At 38.4% G+C, this 19,476-nt stretch overlaps 1 protein-coding gene across 3 annotated transcripts in view; it reads right to left on the reverse strand.

Moving 5' to 3' along the window:
• The window catches only part of SLC8A3 (solute carrier family 8 member A3), a 1,486,960-nt gene that overhangs the window by 276,660 nt on the left and 1,190,824 nt on the right, over positions 1-19,476 (reverse strand). Inside the window, exon 3 of one of the 3 annotated variants that reach the window (XM_044073965.1) lies at positions 9,189-9,292. The exons of the other annotated variants lie outside the window; for them this stretch is intronic. Coding sequence (XP_043929900.1) covers positions 9,189-9,292 — 104 coding nt within the window. The remainder of the gene's footprint in view (positions 1-9,188; positions 9,293-19,476) is intronic. 3 annotated transcript variants of the gene reach the window in all.

Below are 19,476 nucleotides of genomic sequence, written 5' to 3' on the forward strand. Positions count from 1 at the left end.
TAGCAGTCTGAACGCTGAAATATTTAAAAAAGGTATTACAATGGGAAAACTAGATACCAGAAATAATTATTTAGCCATGTAACTTTTTTATGTATCAAAAATCAGTTATGTAAGTGCACTCGAAATTAAAAAAAAACAACTTTGAGTACGTTGCACAACATTATTCTTTCTAAGTGTTTAACGTTCGTTTTAAGCAAGTAATATCGCTAGGAAATTATTACATGTGCCTAAAGTACTTCTACTTTTCTTTACAAGAGGTTAGACTACCAATCATGTTTTTTCTGGTTTGATTTTTGTATGACTGCACTTTAGATGGCTCAGCCACTTCAGGTTTGTCTGCGGATTGCAAGTTTAAGAAGAAATAAAAAAGAAACGCAAATGTTGAAAATTGAGTTTCCATCAATTTTACATTTTTACTGTTTGTAATCAAATTACGTGATTAAAACTGTTTTTTTTTTTAAACTGTTTGGACTTTCGCTAAAATAAATGTAAACGTGTGTGTGTGTGTGTGTGTGTGTGTGTGTGTGTGTGTGTGTGTGTGTGTGTGTGTGAGTATATATATATATATATATATATATATATATATATATATATATATATATATATATATATATATATATACATATATATCTATATTGGGGAGGGATAACCATTCTAATAATTTCTTGCAGTGTGCTATATTAAATCACAATCGCTCTAGGTGACTTCAGGATGACATTTTACAAAACTACAAATCCCATGAGGATCTACTTTTAACATTTATACAGGTTTGAGCAGCTATTGATTTAACCCTTCCGATCAGAGCACAATAAGCAAAAACTGCGTCTGGTAGAAGAAAGCCTTATGACTCTGAAGACCTCATAAGATTTTGGGAAGCATCTATGCTAGTCGTGCACAGTTTATTACTTGTTTTAAGGCATCCATCAACAGGATCACCATGGCAGTTTTCTTTCCTTATTTTCTGTTATTTGCTGCCTTGGTTGCCAGTGATGCATTTTTTTTCTCTGAATAATTAAAATCTGTTTACTATCAATATGTTGAAGTGGCTTTGGACGAATCCACTTCAATGAAAGGCAAGGGGTCGAATGGTGACAATGTCGAACCCAACATTGCTGAAGTGCAAATCCTGCCCCTATCTCGACCCATGTTAAAGCCCGTTCTGTGGTCGCATTTGAGATGTAATTCGGCAATGTTGGCATTGTGAAATTTCTCGGACGTGGGTTGATGTAGGCAGTGTTTCTACCGAGTATGGCCTGACATACTGATAGTAAACCATTAAAATCACCCACAGCACAACACATCCCTTGAAATAAAAAAAAAAAGCCTAAACAGACAAACTGTGGACTTTGAAATAAACTATATATCATGTGTTGCTGAATCTGTTAGAGTAAAAGCCCATGTACAAAAACTACCAGTAATATGGATATAATTTGGCTGCTTTTTTTCTGAGCAGAACATGATATAAGTTTTTACGGATCAGTGTTTTTAATCAGTCAGTCATTCAGTCTATCAGAATGAAACAAGGTGCCACAGGCACTAAAATAAAAAGGTATTTTTGCAAGGAGTAATGCAGCGTCCGTAGTGTAGTCAACTATTTGAAAGCCCAGAGCGGTAAGCTGGTCTTACTGAAATATGAGATTTTGTAGAACACATGTACAAAGTCTCATACTCACTTCATTCCAAAAATTAGGACTTAATGTTGAAGAAGTGTAGCAGTTTATTTTGTTTCATACTATTATAAAATATGATATATATTATATATATAGATATATAAACTGCTATAGCTTTCTGTAATGGTAGAGCAAAGTTTGAAAATATAATATTAGCCATTTTCATTAAGTTTTACAGGCCATAACTGCCCAAACTAGGCTGTCTTGCAAAAAAAAACAGACAGATGAGAACTCACAAATGTGTGACTGGGTGATTCATGCTACTGGATGTACCTTTTTTCCTAAGCTAATCAACTGTGATATTTACACAACTAAGTGCTTTGGAATGATCTGTAACTGGTTAGAGGTATCCAATCTTTTTACTTGAATCTGAGCAGCTGAATATATGTCAAGTGGGTGCCCCACCTAGACAGAAGAATCATGCATTGGAGTCCAAGGACACCTCAGAAGTGTACTTCAAAAATAAGCAATGATATTTCAATGGCAGTCTTTATGTATGTTGGTCTGTAGTACCTTTATTCATACTTTGCCATCAGTGGTAAGATATTTAGTGACTTTGGAGATATCAATGATTCGGTGCACATCCTCTTTTTTCAATGCTGCTGGTTCCAGTGCAATTTAATGATTCCACAGTTTCCACTAAGTCAAATAAATCTAAAAATACTGAACTTTTCTCCCCCCCTTGGAAGAAATGCCCATGGGGGACTTGCTCTACCCTCCCTGGCAAACTGCTTAGTGAGTTATGGCCTCTGCGCCAATGTTCTGAGTGAAAACTCAAACCACTGGACTGAAAGTTCATCCTTGATCCAGCCCTGATGTTTCTTGTTTAAAAATCCTTTGAGTAATGTCAAAGTTGGTCTCACAGTCAAAAGTTTGCCTCTCAAAATTTAGTAAAAGTAAAAAAAGTAAACTTTTTAACTTACATATGATGCTGCAGACATACTACAAGCCATTCACTTACAGTCAATATGTACCAGTTCTTCAATAACAAGTATGTGAATAAAGTTATCCCTTTTGGAAAGCTGTGAAAATTCCCTTCCTTCCATGTGCTCACTGCTTGATACAGTAATATTCTGGAACTAAATATGTGATATTATGTCTGTAATGTTGACTACTACTGTTTCATTTTCTCTGGATGGCTGTGCATCCCCAAACATAGTTAACAGTATAATCACCCAAGACTTAATTATCTTTATTGCCTTCATTAAAAAGTTCTAGAACCAAGAACTCTCGATTTTCTTTATGGCAAATCGCCTCTGTGACCTAAGCACAGCTGATTTACTGCTTTGTGTACGATTTATGCTTCTGTGACATAAGTGCAGCTGATTTACTGCCTTGTGTACGATTTATGCCTCTGTGACATAAGTGCAGCTGATTTACTGCCTTGTGTACGATTTATGTCTCTGTGACATAAGTGCAGCTGATTTACTGCCTTGTGTATGATTTATGCCTCTGTGACATAAGTGCAGCCGATTTACTGCCTTGTGTACAATTTATGCCACTGTGACATAAATGCAGCTGATTTACTGCCTTGTATACGATTTATGCCTCTGTGATGTTAGTGCAGCTGATTTCCTGCCTTGTGTACGCTTTATGCCTCTGTGACATAAGTGCAGCTGATTTATTGCCTTGTGTATGATTTATGCCTTTGTGACATAAGTGCAGCTGATATACTGCCTTGTGTATGACTTTTGTCTCACATAGCTATGTATATTGCGTATGCTAAGGCAATCTGCCAATCATTTATAATGATTGTTTTGAAGTTCAGGCAGGTGATAGGATGTAATTAATTGACTTATAATTACATGATCTACATATGGTCTATCAGATGTCCAACAGTGGCACATTGTGCTCATTTTTTGCTCGTTGATGTTCAGAAGCATTCCTTAAATTATAGCTTTATTTCTAAGGAGCAAATGGCATCTGTCATTTTGATACAGATCAACCAATACAGTAATATTCACATTTCTACCTGCCAAACATCAGTGTCTGACAATGACTGAATATGTCAGATATACTAATATTCAGGCCTACTATAAGGTCTGGTCAGTGCAGCCTCAGATAGCTGAAATACAAATGTACACACACACACACACACACACACACACACACACACACACACACACACACACACACACACACACACACACACACCTGTACAAAAAGGGTGTGGGTAAACAAAATAGATGCATGGATGCTAGCATGCATATGTGTGTCTGTGTGTGACTACATGTATATGTGTGTGCGAGCTCCCTATTGAAATGTTGGCAGTCAAAATAATGCCAACTGCCAAAAAGCTGAAAAAAAAAAAGAATGAACACCTAGAGAAGAGCGAACCTCAAAAATCATTCTTCTCCTTAAAACTTTTTTTTTGCAGGGTGGGCACCCCATGCCCCTCCGCCCCACAAATGTATATATATATATGGATTCATATCACTAAACTGAAAGACCATTTCACTGAGACCAAATCACCTAAAGTTCATTTCACCTAAAACTCATTTCACCTAAACTCATTTCACTGACAAGTAGTTCTCTAAGACACGTCAAAGGTATATGTCCATTTCCCCACTGTAGTGTGATCCTGGTGTTAGTATATATAGTTAGGGGGTGTGTGGGGGGCATAACCCCCCCACCTAGTTGGGTTTTACCAAATAATGTAAAACAAAACCAGACAAAAGAAAACCAAATTAAGTGGGGGGCTATGCCCCCCACAACCCTACAATGTGGGGGGCAGTGCCCTACACAACCCTCTAACTATATATACCAGCAACAGGATCACACTACAGTGGGGAAAAGGACATATACCTTTGACTTGCCTTAGAGTACTACTTGTCAGTGAAATGAGTTTTAGGTGAAATGAACTTTCAGTGAAATGAACTTTAGGTGATTTGGTCTCAGTGAAATGGGTGTCAGTGAAATGGTCTTTCAGTGAAGTGATACAAATCCATATATATAGATATATATATATATATATATATATATATATATATATATATATATATATATCAATCAAATCCAAGATCGCCATGCCTCAGAGAAAAAGGGAATATTCAGAGAAATAGCATCTTGGACTTAGTATATACAAGTCCCATATTTTGGCTATTCAGTCTTCACATTTCAGGACTTGCTGTAGCAGATCCCTACATTTCAGATGGTTACCATGTGTGTTTGTATCCTAACGGTGTGTACAGTATAAATAATACATTTATTAGTCACATGGTATACAGAAATGCCACCATCCTATGTCTGTCCTAATTTCATTAATTACTTATATATTCATTTAAAATAGGAACAAGATCTACCACAAGATGCAGATCACTGTATGAAGCTGTACTTTCTATCTTGCAAATTACTCTCTTTTCAGTGCTTTTGCCACTGAAGTATATTTTAGCTACATATTAAAGATCTGCTATAAATGTTTTGGTTTGCACTTTAATGTGTTTAATATGCTTTGGATTGATTTCTTATCATAAACTTGACAAAGGAGGCTGAGTCTAGCTGCACGATTTCCACATTATGAAAGTTGGAGTGCTGAAAATCAACAATACTGACTGTGCAAACCTGCCCCCCTTCCAGACACATGTAAATGTTTCTTCATGGGTCCAGAGTAGTAGAGTGTTTCAGAGTTACTTGTTTATGTCGGGTATGCCGGTATTAGGCTTGCCAACTTTCAGGGAAATATTGTGGGCACTGGTTAACTGGACTATCTATGTATCAAGTTTATGATACTAATCCCTTTGTAATATATATGTGTACATTGCCTTGTGCTTTGCTACCTGGGCTGTGCCTGTAAAAGTCTTTGGACCAGTTCACCCACCCATTTAACAAACAAAAATATAATCAATAATAAAATAATCATTTTTTTGCTACTAAGGGCACTTCATGTATTGCTCACTTGCTATAACCCCTCACATAAACTCAGCCCTGTCCACGTCTAAAGAAAAAAAAAAACTTACACAGTGTACACACAAACGTACACCCACTCTCAACAAAAAGCAACAACTTCCCCACATACATTAGAGTCATACAAATGAATCAGAAGAATATTAAAATGAAAAAAAAGATAAAATATAAAAAGGAAATCACAGCCACAAACAACCAGAACACTACATTACCGTTAAAGCAGACCTAAAAAGGGCAAATAAACTGTAATATTAGACTAACAAAAATACAAAAGTAATCAAAAACTTAGCAAATACTAACACCCCACACTCTTCCTCACACACAAAACTTTTTCAAAACTATCTTCTCAAATAAAAGCAAAATATTAAAAAGCATCTCAGTGATATAGCTGTTCCTATGATAACTATGTAAATTTTATTCAGAACACTAACCGTGCAAATAAGATAATTACTGCATCTTCACTAGAATGAATGGAAACAATAACACAAACTAAGGAAGCAGATAGTAAAATGAATAAATGGAATATGCAGGAGTCTTGCTCCTGTGACATATGAAACACCTGTATTGTAGGATTATGGAACTCATTTATGTAACATGAATATGTGTTTAGTAAGTGTGTGCATTGTCTCTGTTTATGTGTGAGCCAACGTGCACACCTGTGTGTGTGAGTAACATAACTAGATTAAATGGACAAACATTATTTTATGAATATTTTGAAGCATTTTACAGTTGTTTCACAGGAACTACTCTGCTTCTCACATGGCTAAAACAGGAATTGGATTGTTTAGGTGAGTGCATACATTTCCATGACTAGCACAGTGTATGCATTAATACCACTACAGGCTGCAAGTAACCATATTTTATCAGAATGTACTCAACAGTTATTTATTTGGGACATACTTTATTTTTTATGTTTCTTTATCTGGCCTTTCCTCTTAATGCACTGGAATGGCTTACAGAATCTAAAAGAAAGTATTAAATAAATAAAATGCCAGTCATATTTGGAAAAGCATTATTCTGGATGAAATTACTTGGCAGTTTTGTATTATGAATATTGTTAATCTTCAACTTCAATTATGTTATCAAATCACTCATTACAAGCATATTCTGTTCTGTTTTCCATATCAAGTATCAGATGATATACAAAGAGACACATGGCAAAACAATGTTACATAATTAATGATCATATTGCTGAAAAAGTGAGAGTTTCAAATTTCATCCTATGTCTTGGGCCTATCATATAGCCAACTAAAATAATATAACACAAACATTTTTATGTCTTCGCTGTTAAAAAAATGAAACCCTCACCATCACTTCTGTATGTGCAACCTGGCTTTACACAATGTTTTTAAACACATTTCTCTTCAGTACTTTTCCATCTGGGATAAGAAATGAAAACGTTACAGTGATAATATGAGGGTTCAAAATGCTTCAAGATTATACATGAGGCTATAAGATGGTATTAAGCATAAGGAGGTTAAATAACTTGCTCACGGCACCAGGCAAGCGTAAAAACAACATAAAACAGCATAAAAATTGTTTAGAGCTGATGACAAATCGATGGAAGAAATAAACAATCAGCAAGGTATAGGCATGATGTCAGAGTACATTTGCTCCCAGGGGACCCAAACATTTAACATTTTCTTTCCTTCATATGCCAGTACAGAATGATCACAGTCAGTGTCTAATGCTCTTAGAAATTAAGCAAGACTATTCAGCTTTGAACGAAAACAAAGCAAACACGTTAATCAAGCAAAACAGTTTACAACAGACACATAGGATAAAGAAAAACAGTGGTGCAACAACACAAAAATGTAAAATAGCTGAGGCATAGATGACCGAAAAAGGGTGAGAGCAGGAATACAGGAGGATAAAACAGATCTGCAAGGTATGTAATTAAAAAAAAAAAGGAAAGCCAGTTGGCTAAACCAAATTCATATTAGTCACTCAAGGTTACCCTTCAGTTGACTTGCAAGAACTGCATTAAAGAATTTTGATAACATTTTGAAAGTATCTCAGGTAAGTTTTTGTGACGTGTTTTTCCAATCCATGCTGTCCATTGCCTGCAACTAGACATTAATGGAATCCCAATTTAACTTTGTGTTTAACTGCCTTTTCTGTTGCTGATGGGCTATACTTCATAACAAGTATTGACTGATTCTTGTTCATGGGGGATCTGTAGCTGATAGCCAGCATCCAGAGTTGTCTATGCAAAGGCACTTCAGGGTCAGCATGAAAACATCAACCTGGCAGTCAATAAAACATCGCACTTTTACTGTACTTCTACTAAATCAGGTTGCCAAAATAGTATGTCTTTAACTTAAAAATGTGTCACTGCTAACTGCTGGAAAATAATAACCAAAGGTGATCTAAAACACTTGCCAATGTCCACACCTTTCAAAAAAAGAAACAATAAACACCCCAGTTTGCAACATGGAGACAATGAAACTCTAAAAGATCCCATTTCTAATTCCTTACTGTCAGATCAGCCATTAAGGCTGGTGACTGTTAATAATCTTAACACCAGTTAACAGCATAAAAATGAGCTATGGGAAAAAAATTAGACCATGGGTGTGAACTCGGCCTACAGACTTTTCTCTGAAACTGTACACTTGTGATAAGTATACAAATAAATTTCAGGGTGCAATAAGAATATCTCTGAGAATAGGCTATGCTTAGGGAACTGACCTAGTCAAAAAAGTAAGTAAATAAACAAAGTATATAAGACACCTGTGCAAAGGTTTTAGCACAATGCTGAGAAGTCACATGCTCAGGTGTGTTTAAATCATTAATAGTGCTACTTTAGTTTGGAACTTGCCTGTAGGACTGGTTAGGAAAAATGAAAATTTGAATGATGATGATGCCTATATCTGCAAAGTCTCTGTCATTATCACAGGTACTCTACAACAGGACATTGCGGGCACTACTAACATCAAAAATGGAAGCAATACTAATTTCACAAACTTTAATCATGCTTTGACCTAGGAATGGGGTCCATTCCCATCATGGTATTTGAAACCCAAAAGACTTGGAGAAATTAAACCAGCAGGACTCAGCAAGGGAATGGCAAACCACAATATAGCCGAAGAAGAAAATAAAAAAAAAAATTAAAGAAAAAAATAAATGCCAGTGGTAGCACTTAAACAAAAATGATGAGTCATGTTTGGTCCCAGAGTCTTAATGGGTGTGGGAGCCTTTTCATCCAGGCCATGGTAAAGCTGGTAAGCACCAATAAAATTTTAAATTAATACATTGAAAATATGTTGGCTAGTATCTAGACACATTACTCAAAATAAAATACAATTTCTGGTATAATTTATTTGGTACTAGGATAATTAATTAATTACAATGGCAACCTACTTTGTGAGATTTTGTGTTACAAGGAAAGTGGAACAGGACTTAACTTCACCCTTAAGCAAAACAAAGCAAAGAAATCAGGAGTATAAAAAAAGAATAAAGAAGAAATTAACTCCTGACAAAAGCTTAAAAAGAAAAGTTTTTATTAACATCATTTATAAAATTGCATTCAGGCAACTGATATGAATTGGTTATTGCCTTATGGTTTTTCTCTTTTTCCATTATGGGGAACGGAAGGGAGGATATGAGATCTCACACCTGATATTCCTCGTTTCATCCATTTCGGTTCACCCAGCATAAGGAAGAAATACTCTTGCTTTTCGTATTCCTCATCATCTATTATTTTAACTCTTATGGTCTTCCTGCAAGAAGAAAGAAAGTGTACAATATGCAGCCATGTACTCAGCACACACACACACACACACACACACACACACACACACACACACACACACACACACACACACACACACACACTTGCAACAATGGGTAGGGCAGTAAACAAGCTTGTTGAATACCATCTGGTTTATTTAGTGTTTATGTTCTTACATTCTGGAAGGCAACTGCAGCCAGCAGAAACATTTTGCAAAAGTATGACAAAAAGGTGCTAGCAATAGTACATCAGAGGAGTTAAACCTCTACATGTCATAAACATCAATGAGTACCTACTGTATTTAAAGGTCATATTCATGGGCTATATTTAAAAAAAAAATAAAAAATCATGGGCTGTATTGCTGTAAGTGTGGTCCATGAATGCTGACTTAAAACCATTTCTAGCCATACTACAATAAAATATCATTATGAAAATTGTAACCAGTTTAATACATGGTAGCATTTTGCTAGCAGAGTCTTTGTGGCACCTTAGGACAGTTTTTCAGAGTCTAGTATATGACAGCTTGAATACAGTAAAACTGCAATTCTTTTACAAGTGCAATCGTGACCATTACAAGCTATAGACATTTTCCAGTCCTTCACTGCATCATAAATGCTTCATATTCAGTATTTGTGCAAACCTGTATCATAATGAGGATTTTAATTCACTGTCCAAAACTACAGAAAGCTGACAGAGTATGAATCATCTTAGATGTATGCTGAAAATATTCTGCTTTTCCACAGATTTTAAGTTACTGCTCAGTTTCTATAGGATTGCTGAGCTTCTCACTCCATATAACATTCAATGACATTAGTCCAGTACACATCCATCTGTGAGTCTGTGCTCACTCATCAGTTACTTCATGTGCTATTTACATTTGGCATCAATAACATATGCAGCTTTTCTGTACAATGTTACCTTTGACTTAGGTCATGGATAGAAAAGATAATTTGGAGCAGTCATATTTACATATATATGAACACATTTACTTGATACCTGCCAGAACAGCCTGAATTTCTTACACAACAACCAAAAATATCCAAGGCAATGCAATTTTGTTCCACAAAACTGAAATAATTCTACAGTCCCACAACACTAATTTTAGTCTGGAATAGGTCTTAACTCTGTGAACAAGGCAGCAAGTTGTGGGGCCAGCTATTCCTTCGTCTTCACAAAGAGGATCAAGGGCCCATGGAATTGAGAAGAGTGGTAAAGAAGGAAGACTTGATAACATTCAAGATGGTAGGGGACCAGTAAAGAAAGGCTGAAGGGGATGACAGCAATAGTGGTGAAGCAGAATGTTTAACACAATTAAAGGTCAGACTAGATATCTTCTGCTACCAAACAGTGTAATTTAACTAGTTTCATAGTTTATTTAGCTGCATTAGCTGCATCATCTGGCAGTGGGCATTGAGGTTAAAGTCTGGCAGCTGGCACAGATGGTTAAGGCTGTGTGCTGTTGTTCCTGTGGTCCAGGGTTTGATTCCATCAGTCCTCATTTGCTTAATGTGTGACCATGAGCAAGATACTTAACCAGCCATTGTTCCTGGAACACCACTAGAAAGGGACTGCGTGTCCAGTGGGTCTACCAAGTTAACAAAAAGCCATTAATATTATTTGGTCATTTGACCATCAAATAATGAAGATTATCTCATACTATGCATATATTTCCTGTTTCCCATGCATTTGGACAGAATTATTTTGAAAATACTGAATGAGCATGACTTTTTAACATCACTAGGTAGTTTGTTAAATAATTTAGGAATCAGTTGTAACATTCTTATCTCTCTTAACCATTTTGTTAGACTGAATCTTTTGTGCTGATCCACAATCACTAATACTTGGATATTGTAATTCCATAATTAAACCTACTTACCTTCTCAAATCTACATTAGACACCGCCTTAAATGTAAGACATAACTTTCTTCTTAGTAGTCTGTATAATATACTGTACAGATTAATTTTCTTAAGACTGCCTGAATAAGTATACAGCTAAAAAGGTGTCCCTTTACAAGAGACAGCTTTAGATCTGGGTTTACAGTAGAAAGCTTAAAAATCTATTAAATCAGGGACATCCACTCCAGGGAATATTTCAGAAAGCATCACATCTTTAATTTATGCTTTTCTTAGACTCTTCTTTGATGTATAATTGTCTTGGACGCCTCTGTTTTCGATGAACCTGTGTCACTATTAGTACTTCAGAAAAGCTATTTTAAGTGTAATTTTTTTACTGTTTTTGCCTTATCTTTTCAAAAAAAAAAAAAAATTCCCTGTTTCCTGCCTTTCTTAGCTAGTATAGTCCAGTTTTCAGGCTAGTGCTGAATTCAGAGCTGTAATGCTAGTTTCTGAGTTGCCCATACATTACTTGGATAGAAGGAAGTTTCTCTGTTCACTGGTGAGAGAGGGGAGCTTTGAGCAACCTATCTGTCCCTGGAGGAGTGGTTCCAGCCCAGAAGTTAGTAGTTTATTGGCCATTTTAGGCTAATTTCTATCTCTTTAATTTCCCTATTATAAAAACCATGTTTACATGGTTTTGCGCACCAGGCAGCTCCGGTTAGCTGCGGTTAAATTATTCTCGGCTCCACTAAGTCTCCTCTTCAGTTTTTCCCTTGAAACTAGTCTAACTCTCAACCTAAGCACTCAGAAAGCATCCTACAGCTCAACACTTGCTCAGACCTAATAGTAAGCACTAATATGCCCTGACACTGATTGCTCAACAGGGCAAGGCTCTTTATTCACCCCTCACCAACCAAGCGACTAAGCAGCTCACCCTACTATTCAGGCAAAGAGCAATTTCAGGTGTACTCTCCAGTCCAGCTGGTGAATCTGGGTATCCCGAGGCAATGTTACAACTGCCTCATGTACACAGATAACCCTTTCCTCCTACCACAAAACACTAACATATGCGAGAAATGCAATTATACAGCCAAACTGGAAGCTAAGCTGTCTCCACCCAAGACTGGAACAGACAGTCAAGAGGAGAAGGTTAACACTTGCACCACACCTCCAGCCACACACAGACCTACTAAAACAGCACTGGCAAAAAATACACATAAATACACAAAATCATACTCGGAGGCTCTAAATAAAAACCTGCAAAAGCATCACAGACCTCCAAAGCAGACACCCAAACAACCTGCACCTCCCGTCATAAACCAGACAACACAAAAAACACAAAATCAGTGTGCCGCACAATCACAGCCCTTAAGGCAAAATAACATACCTACCCACTAGTAATAGGTGACTCTATAGTCAGTCACACTGACGTCCCACTCATTAGGCTGGACAAGCAGAAGGTTACTGTTAGCTGCCTGTCGGGAGCCAGAATCCGCCACATAACACAAGCACTCAGGTCACTCCAGAACAAGTACAAATATGACTCTATCATTGTTCATGTTGGTGTGAATGACCTGAGACGTACCTCCCTGGACTACATGAAAAGAGACATGGAAGATCATGTAGCCCAGGCTGGTATGACCCTGACCCTGAGTAGCATCCTGCCCTCACCAAAAATGACAGCTCAGTATAAAGAAACAAATTATCAATTTCAACAATTGGCTAAGCATCTGGTGTCATTCAAAGGGGATCCAGTGTCTGTCAGCCTGGGACATCATGCTCGACAAGCCGAGTTACTTCGCAAGAGATGGCTTGCACCTGTTACCCATAGGTTTTTGAATACTGGCTAAGGCTCTTGCTGCCCCCATAGTGCCTTTTTTAGGCAAGGCTCAAAAGTCAAACCCACCTCCGTAAACAGCACAATTAACAAAAAACTGCGGGTTATGCTACTCAATGCCAGGAGTTTAAATCTCAAAATGCACGCACTCTAAGCACTCCTCAGTATGGAGAACGTCGACATCTGTGCAGTAACTGAAGCCTGGTTCAAGGCTCCAGAGAGCACCCCAGCACTACCGGGCTACAAGTCATACCACACATTTCGGCCACAGAACACAAACCGAAACACAAAAGGAGGGGGTGTATCCATATTCATCAAGGATACCTACACCTCCAGGTTAGTGGTGCAGCATGTTACCTCTGAGATCATCCATGTGCAACTAACATCGGACAAATCTGCAATGCAAATTTTGGCCTGCTACAGATCACCCTCCATGACCCAGGACCACCACTCCACCTTTCTGGAGACACTGAAAAACATGAAAGTCCTTCCGAACACCCTGATATTGGGCAATTTCAATTACCCTACCATTCACTGGGAAAACTACTCGAGTACAAACTCCCAGGCCCAGCGCTTCCTGGAATTCGTCAACTCAAACGCCCTGAATCAGCTGGTAAACTCCCCTACAAGAGGTGAAAACATATTGGACCTGGTCATCACCAACATGGGTGACAGGTGTTCCACACCAGAGGTCAACCCGTCACTGGTTAGATCAGACCATAAACTAATCACTCTGGATGTCCACACCCCACCACCACCCCTATCTAAGGAAACCACAGTAAAAAACTTTTCTAAAGCAAACTTCACCTTACTTAAGACAGAGGTGGTAAGTTTCACAGCCCCCACACTAAAGGATAACGCTGCCCAAGATGGAGAAACCTTTACAAATGTATTCTATGCGCACCTGCAAGGATGCATGGATCATGCCATCCCTAGCAAAACCAAGACTCACAGGCTATACAATAGAAGGAGGAAACTTGTTCAGAAAAAAAGCAAATTCCAAGAAGGAAAGACAACCCTGATCAGTATCAGTAAGAAACTAAGGTCCCTCATGAAATCATTCAAGGATAACTTCAAAAGAAAAATAGCCAAGGATTCAAAAGATAACCACAAAGCCTTCTTTAGCTATGTTAAGAATCTAAGTGGCAACTCACAGATATGCACTGAACTAGTGCAAAATAGCACAAAATATACTGAACCTACTGATATTGCCAACATCCTGGCAGATAGATTCAGTGCAAACTTCACCCCCCTCTCACCTCCAAAAGGGCCCACATCAATACCGGAAAAGTGTAGTGTCCCAAAAATCAAAGCCAAAAACACAGCATCAATGGGACCAGATGGTATTTCAGGCTGGCTGCGTCTTGCACGAACTACAGAATGAACTAACCCCCCCCCACCTAAACACGCTGTTAAACCTCAGCCTCTCCACAGGCTATGTGCCCATAGAATGGTGCACAGCAATGGTTATTCCTCTACACAAAGGAGGGGCCACAACTAACCCTGGTAACTATCGCCCCATAAGCCTGACTAGCCTGGTCTGCAAGGCTATGGAGCGCATCATCATGGGACTTATTAACAAAGACATTGCGAACCTCCAAACACTTGACATGACCCAGTTCGGCTTTGTTAAGAGCAGATCATGCCTACTAAACCTGGTTGACTTCTTTGACACAGTCACCAAGGCCATAGATGAGGGAAAGGTGGTTCACGCAGCCTGCCTTGACCTGGACAAGGCTTTCAACACCATTCCCCACTCGGGTATTACAGAAAAACTCACCAACCTGAACAAAAACTCCTACGTCACGAGATGGGTTGCCAACTGGCTTACAGACAGAACTCACACGGTAAGAATAGTGGGCTCCATGTCCGACTCTAAACCAGTCACAAGTGGTGTCCCGCAAGGCTTGGTCCTGGGACCCCTACTGTTCGGCATATACTTCTCAGAAGTACAGGCAAACACAGGAGGACTATGGCTAACCAAGTTCGCTGATGACTGCAAACTGGGAGCCATAATTGTTTCTCCGGCTGACATGGACATCCTCCAAAAGGGCCTTACTGAGACGGACACCTGGTGTCAAAGTCATGGCCTCAAGCTAAATTCCAAAAAATGCATAGTCATCCCGTTTGGGAAAAACAAAACACCCACGAATTACTACATAGGTGGCAGCCCCCTTAATACAGAAGAGGTAATAAGAGATCTGGGGATCCAGGTAGATAGTAATATTTCCTTTGACAATCATATTGCCAAAGTAGTTATGAAATCCTTCTCTGTGACCCATTTAATTACTAAAGGGTTCGCATCTAGAAATAAAGAGGTTATAGTGCCTTTCTACTCGTCACTCATTAGACCCATTTTAGAGTACAATGCCCCATTTGGGCTGTACCGCACAAGACACTTCCAACAGCTGGGAAGACCACAAAAGTACCTCACCAAGAAGATTACTGGCCTCAAACATATGTCCTATGCAGCTCGACTGAAAAAACTCCGGCTGTACTCAGTGGCATATTGCTTACTCAGAGGTGATCTCTGCCTGACTTACAAAGCCATGTCCAACTCAGAATTGATGGACATGCTCCACCTAAAGAAATCGAAGTCACTGTAAGCCACGCACTCTAGTGAGCTAAACCTCGCCACAACAATAAATAGAACTTGCTGGAGGGATAGATTCCTGTCACAGAGACTCCCCTTGCTTTGCAACAAAATTCCAAACTACATTAGGCAGAGCCCCTCACTAACACTCTTCAACAGAAACCTTGACGAGTGGATGGGTAACAGAAAATACACCCCTGGGATCACTTCATTGGCTCTTGCTTGACAGAGGATCAGTTAATTAATCAATGGGGAGGCAAAAGCCGACACACTCTGGCTAGGCTTATAAATGTCCTCGGGCAGATAGCCTAGTACCTACCTATGAACCTATGAATGGGTACTCCAATGTCACTTGATGAGCAACAGGAATTTAAGTAGTACTCAGCAATCATCATGGCGCGACCATCGTGCCAGATTAGTACTAGTAGTAGTAGTTGTATTAGTAGTAGACATAGTACTCAGCAATCATCATGGCGCCACCATCGTGCCAGATTAGTACTAGTAGTAGTAGTTGTATTAGTAGTAGACATAGTACTCAGCAATCATCATGGCGCCACCATCGCGCCAGATTAGTACTAGTAGTAGTAGTTGTATTAGTAGTAGACATAGTACTCAGCAATCATCATGGCGCCACCATCGTGCCAGATTAGTACTAGTAGTAGTAGTTGTATTAGTAGTAGACATAGTACTCAGCAATCATCATGGCGCCACCATCGTGCCAGATTAGTACTAGTAGTAGTAGTTGTATTAGTAGTAGACATAGTACTCAGCAATCATCATGGCGCCACCATCGTGCCAGATTAGTACTAGTAGTAGTAGTTGTATTAGTAGTAGACATAGTACTCAGCAATCATCATGGCGCCACCATCATGCCAGATTAGTACTAGTAGTAGTAGTTGTATTAGTAGTAGACATAGTACTCAGCAATCATCATGGTGCCACCATCGTGCCAGATTAGTACTAGTAGTAGTAGTTGTATTAGTAGTAGACATAGTACTCGGCAATCATTCAGGGACTTAAGCTATGAGAAACATTCTATACTGGATTTTCACATTCAATAATAAATGATGTCCTTAGTCCTGCAGCAAGAGATTCCTGTACATTAGGGAAACAAATCTGCAAACAGGGTAAGGTATGCAACATGGTAAATCAAAGAACGGCAGATGATCAAATGCCTATAAAAATACAGTTTGCATTTTTGTAATAAAAACAAAATCATTAGTGGCCATTGTGACTGTAGATCCAATAGTCCCCCCCCCCAAAGTACATGGGTCTATATCATTTTATTCAAGGTTCATTCCAGTGAAACTTTGCTCATAGAACCATACACGGTGAACGTTCACTTCTCAGGGAACGTAAAGAATTGCACAGCATTTAGACCATCACACAAGCACAGTATTTTAAACCCATCCAGGTGGGGGGCTGCATCCTCAACCCTTAGCTATATATACCCACTCCAAGATTGCACTACAGTGGGGAAAAGGGCACATTTCTGATGCTGGACAACTTGTTGCTGCACGGCACTGTGCATTCAAGGCTTTTTCCTAACTCCAACCTTAAAACATTTAGTGTCAGAATACGGTCGTTGAAAGGTGGTCTTGTGCCTCCCATTTGCCATTTCATTGTCAGTTATGGTCTAACAAAGCTTCAGAGCAAATGCCACTGAAAATAAGATATGGCATTTAAGTGCTCTACTCTTGTGTTAGGTGGAAAGTAAAAATGTGCACAAACAAGCTATTTTGGAACATTGTAATAGACAAGAGTATTTTAGTATCCCTGTTTTCATTATAGATAATAATATGCCATAATACTGACTAGTTTTACTACAGTCATTCATTTTTTGTTAACTTAAATTATGTGAATTATCTGTTTTTACACTGTTGGTCTTCCCTATCCAAACCATTTCTCACTGTCTGACTATATTTGTTGTCTAAATACTTAATGCTATACATGAAATCTGTGTTTATTGAACTGTGCAGCAGCAGACAGAGCACTGAAAAACCTGATCAGCCAAAACTGCTGTCAGCCAGCCAGCAGACCGTAGGATATAAAACAAAGCCATTCTTGCATGCCATTGAGAAAGTCCCCCCCCCAATACTTCTAGATTTTAACTCTCCTGTTGATATTGTCACTGAGGATGAGTCATACACTCAGCAAAATGCTTTCCACAGTACTCCTACCTGCAGAATTCTACATGCGATGGCTGAACTCGGCTCAGCAACTCAAAGACTCTCCATTGCATAATGTCTGCTGTTTTGATATAACTCTGGGTGTCACATGGTCTTGCATGCTTCTTTATTGGACAAAGTGGGGTTGTCATGGTTACTCATGCTTTAATGTTGGGACAGAGTGGAGCCATCCTGGCCATTCAAGCTTTTTTTTAGGGCAGTTTATCCTAGTCTGGTGTAAAGATTTAACATCATTCTCCTCCTGTGCCACTATTTTCTTATTAAGGACATCAGCAGTACAGGCTATACACCTCCATAATTCCCAGTCAGTCTGACTCTTATTTGCTGGAATATTGATGTTCTGAATGTGACTTTTTTGTAGATTCTTTCTAATTGGGGACCTGTCCATGAGATGCAAACTTGCAGCTCCTGGCCAAGTAGGCCAGTTGTAGTATACAGCCACCAGGAGTGTTGGGAATGTTTTATACGTGTCCTGTAGAATGCAGCCAAAATATCTCTGAAAACAATACCTCTCAACAGTACAGATTTTTGCAGAATGTCCAGATTTTTACCTCATATTTTTGGTCAGTTTTTCATAAAATTGTAGTTTTCTGGCAAATTAGTGGGAAATCGTTAAAGACTGAAGTTAGAAAATAATGAGACATTTGAGTTTCAGACTTCATACCCTTCAGAATATCATGCTAATGTAAAACCTGTTATTCTATCAACTTTCTAATTTTGTAAAAGCAATATTTTAAAATTGTGCCTATTTTTGGGCCTTTGTCCCACTTTTATTTATGACTTTGTCCAGATTTTTGCTCTAGGAGTTTGAGAGGGATGCTCTCATCTACTACCAGAGTGGTAAAGGCCAACACAGCACAAATACAACTCTCTACTAGTCTGATTCAGACGTTTCACTATGGCTTGTGCAAGCCGCATGTCCACTGCCAGTTTGCACACGCCATTCATGAATCCCACCTTTAAATCTTTTTGACCTGATGTTACAACCAAATTAGATTTTTTTTTGTTAGTCTCGTGTCAAATGAAACTTTACTGCATAACTGTCAAATTGTGTTTTAGAAGGTATTAAAAACATGGCTCTGGCATGATTATTAGAAATGAGTTTGGGGAGAAAATATGAAAAAAACACTGCTTTACAGGACATGTTGCAATGTCCATACTTTTCTTTTTAGAGGCCTCTACAATGCATTGTGTTTGAGTCTGGAAATGATACCTTGTCAGATTCACTACAAGAAAATGCATATATTTAAAATGTTTTCAAAGTATTTCAGGTATTGTAAAATGTATAAACATTTTACCTAAGTGTACAAAAACTATCATCAGAGGATTGACTAGAATGGATAATTGTTAGAAATTATTATATTTTGCAAGGTCAAGCCTCTCTCGGCACCATGATACTTAATACAGTCATTACCATGGTCATCATTACTCAGAGAAAAAGGCAAATATATGTTTTCTTCTGTAAAAGATACAATGTCATATTGGTCTAATTTGAACCCTTGTGTTAAAAAAATGGTAAACATTTTAAGATTGTGCCCCATAGATACCACTGTCAAAGTGATTTTGTATACAGAAATGACACATTACATCTGTGGGGGTGCACTGATGCATTCGAGAGAACAGCTAGAAAGGAGAGATATTAAAATAGGTTAAGGTTTGATAGGTGACAGCACAGAGTAATGTGCAAATATGTTTTCTAGAATTTGGTGTAAATGAAT

This window comes from Protopterus annectens, chromosome 6.part0 (assembly GCF_019279795.1).
Source record: "Protopterus annectens isolate FY-2018-M chromosome 6.part0, PAN1.0, whole genome shotgun sequence".
In the NCBI taxonomy this organism is placed as follows: Eukaryota; Metazoa; Chordata; order Ceratodontiformes; family Protopteridae; genus Protopterus; species Protopterus annectens.